Source organism: Sceloporus occidentalis, unplaced genomic scaffold (genome assembly GCF_023333645.1).
Source record: "Sceloporus occidentalis isolate IW3139 unplaced genomic scaffold, rSceOcc1.0.p SCAF_50, whole genome shotgun sequence".
Lineage (NCBI taxonomy): Eukaryota > Metazoa > Chordata > Lepidosauria > Squamata > Phrynosomatidae > Sceloporus > Sceloporus occidentalis.
Genome location: NW_028317030.1, coordinates 2,087,915 through 2,103,633, shown reverse-complemented (window position 1 = coordinate 2,103,633; position 15,719 = coordinate 2,087,915). Strand labels below are relative to the sequence as shown.

General features: G+C 32.6%; 1 protein-coding gene across 1 annotated transcript; it reads right to left on the bottom strand.

The window, feature by feature from the left end:
* Positions 1 to 598: 598 nt before the first annotated feature.
* LOC149288619 (transcription factor LBX1) lies at positions 599 to 1,822 on the bottom strand. The gene is made up of 2 exons (XM_089491573.1): positions 1,495 to 1,822; positions 599 to 1,074 (listed from the first exon to the last, which is right to left on the bottom strand). The coding sequence occupies exons 1-2, from the start codon at positions 1,820 to 1,822 to the stop codon at positions 599 to 601; spliced, it is 804 nt and encodes a 267-aa protein (XP_089347699.1).
* Positions 1,823 to 15,719: the final 13,897 nt, after the last annotated feature.

Below are 15,719 nucleotides of genomic sequence, written 5' to 3'. Positions count from 1 at the left end.
AAAAAATTATATGCATGATCGCAATATAGAAACGTTTATGTACTTGCACAAATATATAAATTTGTAAAAAAAAAAAATAGCAAAGCAAATATGTAAAAAAATTAACGAAAAATGCAAAACAAAATCGTGCATAAGCTTTACATGCAAGAAAATTATGGCAACAAGTAGAGGATTCAGTTAAAAATATTTAAATTACTGTTGCCTAAAGCTTAACGTTTAGCCAAAGCTTGCGCGTGAAAATTATTTATAGATTAACAAAAAACCCAAAGCTTTAAAAAATGTCCTTAAATATTTTTACAGAAGCCATACATACAATTGCACCATTCCAAAAAGAATCTTAATAATAATAATAATAACAGTAATCAAAATAAAAAATAAAAAAACTACCTGATTGGGCAGCCGTGGTAAATTTAGTCTTTTTCGTATATTGTTTATTGCTTTTAAGTGAAAAAAAAAAAACTGTTTTAGATGTTAAATATTTTTTTAGTTCTGTTTTATGAAACAAGTGCAGCATTCAAATAATGTCCATACTTGTTTTCGATTTAGTCTTTTAGAGTCTTATATATATATATTTTATTTATCTATATTTAAAAAATCTTTAATCATCAACATCTATCTCCACGTCTTCTTCATCTTCTGAGCATTCTTTGCTTGTGTGCTGGTCTGTGAGAGGGGATGAAGGAGACATTTGGAGGTGGCTGTGAAGTGAATGTTGAGGGGACCTAGACCTGCTTTTTCTGCTGCTGTGAACAGATGCTGAATCTTCCAACTCTGAAATTGTGAGCACTGCTTCCACTGTGGATGGACTGAGTTTTTTTGCTGACTCCACATCTGCTTTCATCTCCTCCAGGTCTCTCTTGAGCTTGGCTCTGCGATTCTGAAACCAGGTGATGACCTGAGCATTGGTCAGTCCCAACTGCTGGGCGATTTGGTCTCTATCTGCTGGAGATAAATATTTCTGATACAAAAAACGTTTTTCCAATTCATAAATTTGGTGATTTGTAAAAGCTGTTCTGGATTTTCTCCTTTTTTTGGGAGTCTGTCTCTGGCCAAAAATGGTCATCCCATCTCTTCCTGTATGTAAAGAAAAAAATGTAGTTTAGAAAAAAAAATCTATCCAATTTCTTAAAATTACCCATGAAATCAGTTATTCTAAAATATATGCTTACTCTAGAATTTGAGACTTAATTAATACCTTAACAAAATAACTTGAAACTGAATAATACTACAAGAGGATGTAAAAAAATATTATGTTTTAACTTTATACCATTTTAATTGTAATACTAATGTAATCTTTTTTAGAGTCACTGGCTATTTAGATACACAATAAAAATAATTATCAAATAAAACAAAATAAAATAATAATCATCATCATAATAATAATACAAATAATAATCATTATCATCATTTATTGTTGAAGAAAACAATTGGATATGCCATGTGATTTTTTCCCTAGTATTTCAGGTTATTTTAGTACAGAGATCTGAAGCTTACCTTCTGCTGCTTGTAGGACACTGACCTCCAGCCCTTTGAAGGTTTTGCTGGCCAGTTCCTCCAGGGCACAGAGAGGTGATGTCTGGGAGAGAAGTGCCCTGCCGGACAGTGGTAACCCGGCAGGAGGTGGTTTCTCAGCCGTGGTAAGAAGATGAGCTGTCCCACAAATAGTGTAACTTCTCCTAACAGAGGGCTTACTTAGAATATCCTCAATACTGAAAGGAGTCAAGGGTTTGTTGGAATTAGCAGGAGGTGGCAAATGATCCAGAGCATTTCTCTGTCTTCTTTCTTCTACAGAAGATGATTTGGCTTCTTCCTTGGAAGTCATTTTTGAGGTTTACCTCCAGATAGAAAAAAAAAAGTTCTCCTTAGTGTTCCAAGAGAGGATCTGTCCTTGCAGCCTCCTCAGAGGCAAGGGAGGCTGAATCTGCAAGGTTACAAACAATTACAAAACCAGAAGTGAGGGAGGAGATCTCAAAAGAGGATTCCCAAAACCTTGATTCGAAGAGGATCTTTTGCCACAATAGTCCAGGACGATCTCTGCTACTGGTCGCTGTCTTCAACCTTGTTTAAAAAGAACACTTCTCAATGTTCTCAATGAGAATTCAGTCTACTCCCAACAAAATTAATCCTTCAAGCATGGATCAAAGAGAAAAAGGGGAAAAAATCAGGCGATGCTGATACATTGACTATAAGCTAACAAGTTATTGTTGATTGGGATGCAATCAATTTTCTCCAATGGCATCTCTCTCACTCTCCAGTCGACTCTCTCTGTCTAATGCAGGCGTTTGCAAGTTGGGAGCTGCCATTAATTACCAAGCATAGCTGGTAGGTGGAGCCCAGTTGAATTACAATGCCTAATGCACTTGTCAGTTCCCCCCCTCCATTATTTGTTTGGCCATATATATTTTTAAATTACATTACACGCAGTGCATCCAGCCTTCATTCAATCAGGATAATACCATACCAAAGAAAAACTAAAAACATAGCAAGTATGTTTCCCCCAAATATCTGTATTCCTCATTTTTTCAAACAATTGAAGCACGGAGAAAGAGAATTACTGGTAAGGCAGACATTTACTTCACTAACATGTATATATATATATATATATATATATATATATATATATATATATATATATATATATATATATATATATAATATATATATATATAAAAATTAAACATTATTTTTTAAGTTCGTCTTTTTTGTAAGACGTGTTTCGTTATTTAGAGAATGTGTGTGTATGTATGTATATATATATTTTGATTTTGCAGCTTTTTTTTATATTTCCCCGTATGCTTATTTTGTATTTTATTTTTTGTGAAAACCTGGATTTTTTCTATTAATATTCTTCACGTCATCAATATAAAATCTAGAATTTTCTAATTCTATGTATGTATATTTTTTAAACAAAGAAAGAAAAGGAAAATGCTACCAAACAGATTGCTATTTTTTCGTATGTGTGTATACTCCACGAAGAGGAATCGGTTTGATTTTAACTTGGAAAAGAGGGATTCCAGGAAAGAGGTCAGACATAACAAAAAATGCATTTTAAAAATGTTACCTACCTTCTGATCAAAAGCAGGTATTACATCATCATAAGAAACAAATTATGATATCCTCTTAAACGACGTCTAAATCATATATGTAATTTATTTAAAAATATAGCAGAAAAGCATAAAGGAGGTAAAGGTGCAAATCGTTCAGTCTCACTGTTAATCCCATGAGTATTATGTTTCTTCCATTTTTATATACATTTATTTATTTCCTTACATTTTCAATGTATCCAAGACACAACACACAACTGTCTCACCCGGCCTTTATAAGCATAATCAAAGCAATTCAACCTAGTTTAAAATTCATCATTGGTATTGTTAGTATAATTATTTTCTTATTGTTATGGTATGTTTTAGGTCTTTTATGTGATTTCCGTAAGCGTTTGCGTGTCTTTTGATTGGTGCAGAATATTGATTTCGTTCGAGAGTATATTTTTGGTTAAAAAAGGGAGTAATACTTGGCCTTTCTATTATTTTCACATGAATTATGTCTGCACGTGAGTATCTTTTTGTGTATTTGTGCTTGAATGGCATGTATCTGTGGTCAAGTATTTTTATATGTTTTATTTACAATTTGCGGTCAATAAATTTGATTTTTTATATTTTGCGGCCGGTGCCAAATGCACACAAAGAGACAAATTGGCTCCATCTCTTAAAGAGCCCTCACTCAATTTCAGGCAGGGCTCCCTGCTTTTATCTGGCTTGATATTTGTTAATGTGTTGCTTTTATTTTTCTAATTCATTTTCTTTAGTTTTTACTGTTTTTTCAATAAATTACATTTCGCATCAGGTATTTTTATATTTCATTTTTTTGGGGGTACGAAGAACAAGTTAAATTTCCATTAAAAATTCGAAAAAAATATGAACATTCCCAGCGATCTGTTATCATAGAGTGATAGGCATCATTTGTCGCTAAATACATGATTACATTAAATAAATGCCATATAGTGTTTTTAGTATATAACGCACTGAATAAATAAGAATCTTGTGATTCTTTTCCAAACGTTGTTTACAAACATGTTTCATAACTCCGATATGTTGTGAAGTTTGTGCTCTTACCACATTTTTATAATTTCTTATGCCATCATAACTATGTTAAATACATTAATGACGTGCAGATCGCTCATAAACTGAATTACCTTTAGACTCACTGTAGTCAGTCACCTATCTTCCACTAGTAGGTGCTTGTATCCAACAAATTGTGAATTAAAAAATCTACCTTTCGATGTTATAAATTATTTGTAATTGTCGTTTATAATTCTAAATGCTTGGTCATTTTTTAATTCAATTTGATTTACTTAAAATGTATTTTATTATATACCGGTATATATGTATATATATATATTTTACAATTATTATTATATAGAGTATATATACAGAGTATTATATATATATATATATATATATGTCTATCATGATATAGATATGTATATGTCATTTTATACCAAGCCACGTAGCTGCTGCATTTGTTCTGTTTCTCTTTGTGGCATTGAGCTCCCTTCATACCCAGCCTTGTAAGTACACTTTGTGCAATCAAAGTGATTCTCCTTGATTTACCGACAACCATCAGTGAGATGCATTGGGGTCACGTGAAGCCATGCAGCCAATCATCTTGCACAATTACTCCTTAGCATTTTTGTGGCTAAAAGGAAACTTTAAATTACAGGTTACATAGAAAGCAGAGGGGGGTAAACATGGGAGTCATTTGGTGCGTAATATCATGGAGTGTATTGGAATTAATGGGTATGCCTCTCTTTATTTACACAGGTACTGGCCACAAGAGGCCAGTCTTGGAAGGAAGGACACTCTATGAACAGGACAAATCTTTAACCTCAAGTGAAGTGGTAGGTACAACAGAAGTGATTGCATATTGTCACACCTGGCACCAGGCAACTTTGTACCTATACCAGCTTTCATCCTGGTTTAACAGAGATTGTGGGAAGTGGACATGAGCTGTGACACCTAGATAGAAATAAGCTACCAAAGATAATGTATCACCGTAATTTAAATTCAGGCCATATATATGAAATTACAGTGATCCAATGACCCCAGTTCAGTTAAGTAAAATATTTTATATATTTTCTGTTGGGAAATGATTTGTCTGTTTGGAAAGGCAATGAACTTTGTACATAGGCTGGGTAGGGGAGCCTATGTAAATCTTCTGTTTATAGGGAACTGCAATGTACATCATCCCCTCAGTGCTTCTCATGAAAATAAGACTGGCGTATTATTATTATTATTATTGTAATGATTAGTTATCTAAGCTAAATCCAGATTTAATACTGAAAAGAGGGAGCTGAGCTATAGCTCTGTGCATTATAGAGAAAACTGCACTATGTATCACATACAAGCTATTTATAAGAAACCTGGTTACCATACAGTTGTAAATCAATAATTCTGTACATTCTATATTGTCGGTGCATTTCTGGCATGGTTACTGCAATCTTAGTTAGGTTTTCATTGTACAGTGTATACACTACCCACAAGGCATTTTCAGAAAACCAATAAGCAAAATTTTGTGTTAAGAAAATAGGTTAATTTGCAATATAATGTCATATCAGAGCTCATTCCTACAACTTGCCCAATGTATGATGAATATTATCCATCAGCACCCATATCTTTACCCAAAGGTTTTCAGGATTTATATCAGTAATAAGAAGCTCTTTATTAATTGTCCCTGCATGAGGGAAGTTTATGGTTACATTTCCTAAGAAAAGGTAACCTAATAGAGATGGTATCCAGATAAACACTTACACTGAACCCAACAGATGGCGATGGTACAATATACTCAAATATATGGAAAGACAACTTTAAGGTAAAAAAAAATCTGTTAAGAAATATTTTAGGAAGTTCTGAAATAAACTACCATTTTTAATGTAAATTCACAGGAAAAGGAATGAAAAATATAAAACTATACATACACAAATCTAGACATGTCGCTAGATTCGACCTAATGTGAATTCTGGATTTCACAGCCTATGTGGAATCAGAATTCTGTCTTTTATGGAAAACACAACAGGACAGTTTTTTTCCTGAAATGTGTATTTGATTTGTAGTTTTAAAGACTTGAATAAAAATATTAAGAATTAAATCTCTTTGCTAACATCCTTGATCTACTTAGAAGTATTGTGAACTGTACCCATTCCTTTCTGAAAATAAGTAAGTGTTGTAAGCAAACTGCTGGAGAACACAGTTCGTTCTCATTCTTCACATTTCCAGATCAGTTTGTTTCTTTAAAAAAACTATTTTATTCACAGAAATATTTGGCACAATATCATCATTCTCAATCTTGGAGGGTCTATCTCAGACAAACAGGGTAAAGACAACGTTTTCCCCTGCAAACTAGAATATTATAAATGCTTTCCTAATATGATTGGGGTACAAGAAAATATTAATAAAATGTATATTCAGGGTATGTGTGGGTATATGCTAATATGATAGATAGATAGATAGATAGATAGATAGATAGATAGATAGATAAATAGATAGATAGAAATTAGTACTTCAACTGGAGAACTGACAATTTATTTTACCATATATAAAATAGAGAGTTTCATTACTGGGGGATAGCTTTGCATGAGCTAGTAGTAACCCTGTGGCCAACACACTTCTCTACATAGGAAAGGAAGAGGGAATACCTTCAATCACACAAGGCTGCTGGGCCAAGAGGTATGATTTATCTCTACAAAAGAGTCTTTAGATGAAGTGTCAGGGTTTGCATTTTCATACCTCTGATAAAATACATTACTTGAGGTTATGCTTTACTACTTACAACCAGTTCTACATATCATAATGCAGTGAGTAGTTGCTTTCTATGAATTACTTCAATTTCACAATGTGTAAGGAGGAAAAGGAAAAGCAGTTTAACCCACTAAGACCTGGAATCATGCACACTGCACTTAAAGGGTTAAAACGGTCTTAAAATGCTCACTATCAGGTGACATGTGAAGCACTAACTCTGATGGAGATGTTTATAGCCTTACCCCGGAATAAAGCAGTGTCTTCAGTGTTTAATTTTCAATAAAACACTAAAATAAAGATTTTGATGTGAAGGTTCCGTTCCACTTAGACTACACATTAATTACACTCTCTAGTATGTTAAACAAACTTAGCAGATCCAAATTTTCTTGGAAGGTTCAAACACATAAAACAACTCAAAAACGTGAGGCTATTTTAAATGTCAAAGGCAGCAGCCTACCACACCAGTTTCTGTGTTACATGACATTTAAGTTTTTCCACAAAATTACAAATTACGCAAAATTTGACTTGATTAAATAATTATTTCTGAGAGGGGTTTCGGCATTAACCAGTAGATGTTTTTACAAAAGCTGCAATTAGTTCCAAAAGTGTTAAACTTAGCAGAGTAATTGCAACAGCACATTTAATAATAAAAAACACCACACTAATCATTATTTGTCCTATTTTGAGAAAGCAAGCTGCCTGCTGTTATTGGGAAAAAAAGTCACATGCCAACAATGTTGCTGGGGCTTTATGAAACTATACACTGGAATTAATGTATTTATCCCAATAAAAGCATTAAAGTATCTTAAAAAATGTTACAAATGTAACTTGACCCACTGGCCTGGTTTTGCATCACATACATTAGCAAATACAGATTAGTAATAATTTGCTTCACTGTTTGTGCCAAAGATCTAGGGTGGCATCAGCTTGGGTACTAGACATCTGCCTTTACATTTTAGACTCTGCCTTTTATTAACAAGTGACACCTCATTGTAAGTTAGTTTGAGCAAGACCCTCATTACCTTTTGATTTTGTTATACTGTGAACTAATTGATTAGTTTTTTATTTCTTTATTAGTTTTTTAGTTCTTTTTTCCATTGTATACGAATTGTATATATACAGTATTCTAATGTATACTACAATATGTTCCCATAGATTGGAACTAAAATGAAAATTGAATCACCCCCCTCCCTGATGCCTGCATACGTTTGTACAACTTCATATAATATGAATGTAACTTTATGAAAATAAGTACACATGTATGCATTCAAACTATAGGACTTATTTATTTGGGAAACACAATGTAGAGATCACCCATGTTACAGGCAGTGACCATGTCTACTCAGTGTATTGATACCTGTCAAGGGCCGTAGGGACAATCTCACAGCCAAACTAGTTTCAGTAGTAGATTGAGCACATCAAGGGTATGTAGGAAAGGTGACCAAGATCAGTAAGGTTTCAACACTGGTCTTGTAACCATAGCAACTGAAATAATCATGGTGCTGATTATAACATTCCATTGGTTGCATTTTTGCACCCAGCTATATACATACAGCACTGTGTGTTTGTATCCTGCATCATTTAGGTCTTATGTTTAAGTTTTTAGACATATCTAAGGTTGTATTCCTCAGATTATTGCACAAGACAAGCAAAGATGTTAATTAAAAAAGGGTTTTTTTGAGCAGCAAAAGTTATTATGACTGTAAGATATATATATATATATATATATATATATATATATATATATTTAATATACTTTTAGGTATTGTGTCACGTATTGCAGCTGTAGCCTGTTTCTCAATGGTCCTTATTGCAATATACATTTTAAGACATAAAAACTCATGTATTAAATTTAAACCAGAAAAATGAGCCATGATTTCACAGTTCCCAGGTTTACGTCACATATAAGGAACTCAGCTCTGTATTGTGAAATTAGATTATGGTGATCATTTGGCCCAAGATTACTGATGTGAAAAATTGTGTAAAACATTCACAAAAATGCAAATAAAGGCATAGACCACAGTTGTTAGGGACTCTGGTGTTTGTGATCTTTATACAAAATAACAATCTAGATCTTATAAAATTAGAAAATAGCAGACAAATATACTGTAAATACAAGACTTAGATCACAGATATTATACAGCCTGCGTTACTTATAAATGTAATGCATGCAAAGTTACATTTTTACCTAAACTTAGACTAAAGCCCAAATCCCCATGTTTAGTGCTGTCTGAGAAACAAATGAACCAAGTTAAAGGGAAAATGTTACTAAATAGCATGAATACCAGAACAGATTCCTTCATTTAATGAGGATAAGCATGTAGAATATATTGAATTCTAATTCCAGGGACTCTCTTACCCACCCAGTCAGGGATGTCCTACTTTAATTACTACATAAAACAAACTTGTTCCATGATCAGTATTTTGGATCAGTACAATAGTTGTAAAAACTTAACCCATATCCCACCCTATATTTGGTGAATGACAATACATAGATGATAGATGATTGATATAGCTTGTGGATGTTTGTAAAGAAAAATGGCAATATTAAAAAAATATAAATCATAAATAATATAGGTACTATAAGACGCCCTGTGTAAATGTTTGGCACTATATTAAAAAGGATAATAATAATAATAATAATAATAATAATAATAAGTACGTTAATGAAATATGCAAATAATGATAAAAAAAATGCCTTCCACCTTTGTAATGCAAAGCCGGTCGAGTATTATTATTAAAACTATTATTATTTATTGCAGCTGAGTTTCTGCATCTTCCATAATCTAGATTCATTGATTTTCTGGTTGGTTATTGAATAGTTTATTCATTGATTTAACTCGTTGGTTGCTGAAAGGAAGCAGGTATTTCTGTCTTATAGTGAATGGAGTAGCAATTAAACTTTATGGGTTGCTTGGTTAAAACACATATAGGTTAATTTAAATCAGCTCTTCCATAGCTGATATACCGTGCAACCTTCCAAAAATGATGAAATAAACTAACAAAGCCTCATCCAATTGTATGAGAATAGAACATTGCCACAAATGCACAGTGATTTATGGTGGGTTTTATGTAGTGTGCTCTGAAATTTCCCCTGCCAAATTTAGGGTAGTTAGATATAGCAGCTGTTTAATTGCCTCTGATTCTTTCTTTGAGCTCATTGAGTAAAATGTCAGTTTTCATACGGTTTTGCTACACCTCTTTACAAGATATAAACTCCATTCTGAAGTCCAGCTCTTCTTTCACTTCAAGGGTTAAATCAACAAAGGACACATTAATTGGTGACACTAGTTCTCCAAGTTCCCAGAAAGAATCATTTCAATATTGTGGGACTGTCATATTTTTAATTTTTATACAAAATTACAATATTAATATTTGCCAGCGTCCTTTAAAAAAACTGTATGCTTATTACACACCTAATTATTAAATATTTACACACGATTATTACCTCAGCTACAATACATAACTAACTTCCAAGTGATCTATTAATTATAATCAAGATGTTGATTCACATAAGTTCAGGAACCCTCAGAAGTCTGTTGTTTACATACTCAAAAGTGTAACGTAATTCAGAAATTGGCATTTTGCATTTGTTTACTAAAGGTTAACCACTTTTGCCAAATCCATGCTTTGCAGAAATGAAGTCGTCCAAAACACTTTGCATAACATGGCTGATTTTCAATAAAAATGTCCTGGTTTTGGCAATGTTTATTTTAAGGGTATTACCTTGATTTTATCCCATTGTGCTCCTGTAATTAGAACAGTTGTCAACAGGGGCTGTAAAGTTCACAGACTGCCCTGACTGAGGGTGATGAGATTTGCAGTCCATACAAGCTAAGTTATTAGAGATTGGTTATCTGTGGTAGTCAGCATACTAATATTATATGTATTTATATGTATTTTCAGTGAGGTTCCCCTATTTTTTATCATTTAAGATTTACAATTTCCACAGTTTTACCATGAACCAGAAACTGTTTAAGAAAACAAGAAAACATTATGTTTTATACAGAATTCATGTGGATATATAAATAATGTATTTTGAGATGTAATGTAGAGAAGTTTTACTTTACTGAGAGGGTGAATGCTATGTGGAGCGGCCTCCCAGCTGAAGTGGTAGCAGCTAATACATTGAGGTAATCTAAACATTCATGGGGTGGACACATGGCTCCTGAATCCAAATCACGAAAATTTAGGGACTGAGCCTCTGCAAAAGGAAAATTGGTTCTTTTCTGATGTCAGATTCGCTGTTTCTATGTCACACATAAGCTTCTTTCAATAATTTCAAGTTGTATGTACAGAAAGATACACAATGTATATGAGTAGAATTTTATAAAAAGATTTTCTGGTGGCCTACATTTTACATTCAGAAGGATCCAGACCTATATATATATATATATATATATATATATATATATATATATTGCTCTATACAATTTGCATATATTTTTTTTTTTAACCAGGATATGCTTTTTCTGCATATAAATTTGTGCATTCCCAGTCCCAAGTAAATAAAAATCTACAGTAAACTACTTTAACTAACCCCAAATGTTAGACAGTCTGTTATAACAAAAGAAAACAACTCAATAGAATTGAGCACTACATAATACACCATTGAGTCCATGATACCATGTGCCAAAGTACCAAACCCCTTCCTCCTAATGGGACTAAAGTATATTGATCTTGCGTGTTCCTGTACAGACAATTATCTTTACATACACAGGATAAGAATACATAGCTTTCTATGCTATATCTGACTTAATTGGGTAAGAAGAAAGTAAGTGATGCAACCGGTCTCCAACCCCTGGGAAACTAAAGGAATGGAATTACTGATATTTCAAGTGAACAAGCCCTGAGAATTTTAATAGTAGTAATAATAATAATAATAATAATAATAACCTCTATTCAAATGACTTAATTGTAGAAAGAAAATATGTTCCTTGTGCAATCCATATGAAAAAGTAAAAAAAGCAGCAGCTACGTAAAGATGATTTCATATTCCTTCTATGAAACATCATATTTTAGAGCTCCCTTGAGAACTCGAGGTTTTTCTTTTTTCCTAGAAGTAGTGTTTTAACTTATAAGAAATGCGCATTATATATTAATATAGATAATGTAAAAGTATCAATATACTGTTTTTTATTTAAAAAGACATTATTATTTTAAAAACACACACAGTATAACTAACAGATCTTACATACACCCGTTTTCTTAAAATATTAACCCGGACAGCGCAATTTTCTATACGACAATGCAAAGATCAGTTGTGGAATTGTCTTTAATCTGTTATCAGCACGTATATAGTTTAAATATGAATAACAATAAAACAAATAAAACAAAAACACTAGCAGTATAAAATATAAAAATAATAAATCATACATTTATAATCCGATTTCGTATCATTTTTAGGATGGAGGTTTTTTTTGGTCTTAATAAGGCTTTGCTTTTATGAACTATACCATGCGTTTTAAGTTAAACCTATCAAACTCCTTTCATTCAAGATGATCAGAAATGTACTTTTATACTGCTACCTGAAGCTATATAAGATATCATTTTTAATCAAGAAACACATTTCAGACTTTATTACTTTACGGGAGAAGAGTTGTAGACTTAGCAAAAACTTTTTTTGCTTGTACAGAATAAAGATATTTGTGGATCAAATATTCACCATTGTACATCGCTATGGAATATAATGGCGCTATTTGAAATCAATAGATAATAACAACATTTCAGGTGAACCATCTAATAGGAGTCTGAAAAAGTCACGTTCAAAGCTTTAATATCTGAGTTTTCTGCAGCTCAGCTCTTATTAATAATGTATTTTACATTAGTGACAAAATAAAAACATCAAATAAAATTGGGGGTTTGTATTTTGAGTTGAAATGCTCATTTTGTGCTGATAATGAGATGTATTTGAGATCGATGGAAAGTTAATAAACATGCCTTAGTCTTGGAAAAAGTAACCAGGACTCTTCCTATTATAAAGAAAGTGTTTTAATAATTCAAAACAAGAGAAGGGAGTCATTGGATTAAAGTGCAATACAAAATTGATGCATTTCTCTGAAAATCAAGACAGACAACAAAATAATACACTTTTTTCTGAAATAAATTATAACAGCAAAAGTTCTAGAGAAGGAGTGAATTTGGAAGAGAAAGGATTTTTATTTTATTTAATTTGTGCAGAGGCAGCACAAAAAATAATTAAAGTTTAATATTTTTTTTCAATAAAGCTTAAAGCGAGGAAGTACAAATGAAAAGCTGTCAAGATGGTCTATAAATTTAATAATACTTTTGTTATTTTTTTTCCAGGACAGGTGAACATGTAAGATGTATAATCGTATTTAAATTATTTTCCATTTAGACATGTCCTGTTTCTGGAACCTTGGAGTAACTTCTCACGTTTCTGCAATATGTTTAGTAATGTATTCAGTTTGCAAAGCTGTACATTTAAAAAGTGGTAAAAAAATACAATTTAAATTAATAATATAACCAATAACAATTTAACCTTACATTATTTGACACGTATCCAGATTATAATCACAATATTCCACGATAATGCCTTTATTTAAAGCACATATTAATGCAGCTTGGTAAATAGAGTTATTTTGATTATTATTTTAGAAATCGGGTTTTGGGGATTTATCTTATGAAATGTGTAATGTATGTAATGGCAAGAGCATAACCTACATAAAGTCCAAAGTCAGGGCTTCTAAAATCTATTAAGTATGCGCAATATCTTCCTATTAAATGTGATAAAGAGAGCCAGAGGGATGTGGATCCCAACTGACCTCAATGCATCACTTGAACTTGGCAATGAATGGGTTAATGTTATTTCTCTAAATAATAAATTTAGAAATAATCTCTGCTGCTGAATGTACCTACATACAAAGAATAGTGCGGGTAATAGAGGTGGCAACCCTTTAGCAAGGTATTAAGTAATAAACACTATTAACAAAATGCATAAAACGGTCTCAGTGTTTGGAAAGAAACCCCCCCTGTCTTGTTTGTTGTGCAGCACCCTGTATTTAAACAGATGATGATGATGACTTGATGGGTGGACTTGCCAGGAAAAGAAATGCATTCAAACAGCCACCCAGCTGCTGGGGACACCCTGCTGTACTGGCTGATCTGGGCAGACCTTTAAAGTCTAACTCGGTGCCAGTGTATTTAAATTAACCCTCTAGTTGCCACAAGTGTCTGGAAATATTTAGAGAACTTTAAAACTCCTGTGTTCTTATCAGGATCTTCATTTTCTTTTTCTTTTCTTTAGTCATTTTTGTTTCTCCCTCACTCATTTCGTTTTTCCCTTTCTTTCGTAGGTTTGCCTTTCTTTTTCCTTCTACCGTCCTTTCTTTCATGCTTTCTGATTTTATATAAACCACAACATGCACTTCATTTTTAAATTTCAAGGTCCCTTTATAGAAAGTTGCCTTAATGTAATATTGAATAAAATGTTGCATATTTTTTTTATAATTTACTCTACTTTTTCGGTTAATAATAGTAGTTTTCAGTATAATAGTAATTTGCAATATAGTAACAATTGTCACAAGTTGTACCTGGATATCCAATACCTGTATGTTTTTAATGTGCTGTTTTATTGTTAATTCAATGTCGTTAGGAAAAGATTTACAGAAATCCCATCCTTATATCTGAATTTATTGGGGATTCCTAAATAATACTAATCACTGTCCCTTAAAATAAACAAGGAGGACATGGAATCCCTGCCTGAGCTTAATTCCAGCATGGGAATTATCTTTTATGCCTGGGACAATGATGTCCACATCAGAATGTGTCACTCATTACCATTTGTGTCAAGTGCCAACCACTCAAGGTTAAATAACAGACAAAGCAAACCAAACACTTCAAATATATCAAATGGCAAGGACTACAAGTCTTTGCAGAAGCAAATGGTGGTCTTGGAATACATAAAGGTACCACACTTAAAAGACATTTTTTGGCATGATATGTTCCATGTATTTGGAGTATCATATAGCTACAGCCCCAAAAAATGCCCTACTGTACTGATCTCTAATCCTTACATGTAGGGGTATTTCTGGCTTTATAACAACCACTTCTCTAAAAGCAATTTAGATATTAAGGACTCCAACTTCTGTGATGCTCAGCCAGCCTCTTAGCTGAGGGTTAAAAGCAGATTGTAGTCAGAAGAGGAGGTTGAGAGTTGCAAAGAATGTGATCTTGATCTCCATGTGATCCCAATAAACAAATCAACCACATTCAGAAATTTGCATATGGGGCTGCAAGGTGACAGTGCAAGCATTTTCAATTGTCATATACTAACAAGGACTAACAAGTAATACAAGTTTTCTATTGTTTCTTAAATTTGATTGGAGTGATATATATATATATATATACATATATATATTTTATAATGTTTATATTTTCTATCCACATGTACATACCAATATATATATATACCAGTATATCTATATATCTATATATCTATATATATGTATATATATATATATATGTATATATCTATCTATATATGTATATATATATATATATATGTATATACTATGCAATCACAATGTTAGTTAATTTTGTTAGTTAATGTTTTTTCTTCAACCCTTTGTGTGCCAGTCATGGGTAATATTTCTTCACTTCTCTGGAACTCATGGAATTATTTAATTCAAGCTAGCCACTGCGCATGCTGTATGTTAAACAACAACTATCCCTTGCACATTAAATTTGGTATTTAAGGATGAGATTCCACTCTGTACCGTGACTTTAGCGTACAGGCCGCTAGTATGTTATAATGCAGCATGATTCTGGAATTAAAACATAAACATATGATGGTAACCTAGAAATATGTTAACAAGAAGCCATGCCAAGGTAAGTTTTCTTTCCTAAGATGGGCTCGCATGCCACAAGGTCAGCATGATGAAAGCGTAAGATAAATCGGGGAAG

Bases quoted from the DNA above. Each gene is read 5' to 3' on its own strand.
- LOC149288619 (XM_089491573.1), bottom strand. From the start codon at position 1,822: ATGACTTCCAAGGAAGAAGCCAAATCATCTTCTGTAGAAGAAAGAAGA. The intron at 1,075-1,494 runs GTAAGCTTCAGA...CTTTACATACAG, and splicing joins TGTCCTACAAGCAGCAGAAG to GAAGAGATGGGATGACCATT.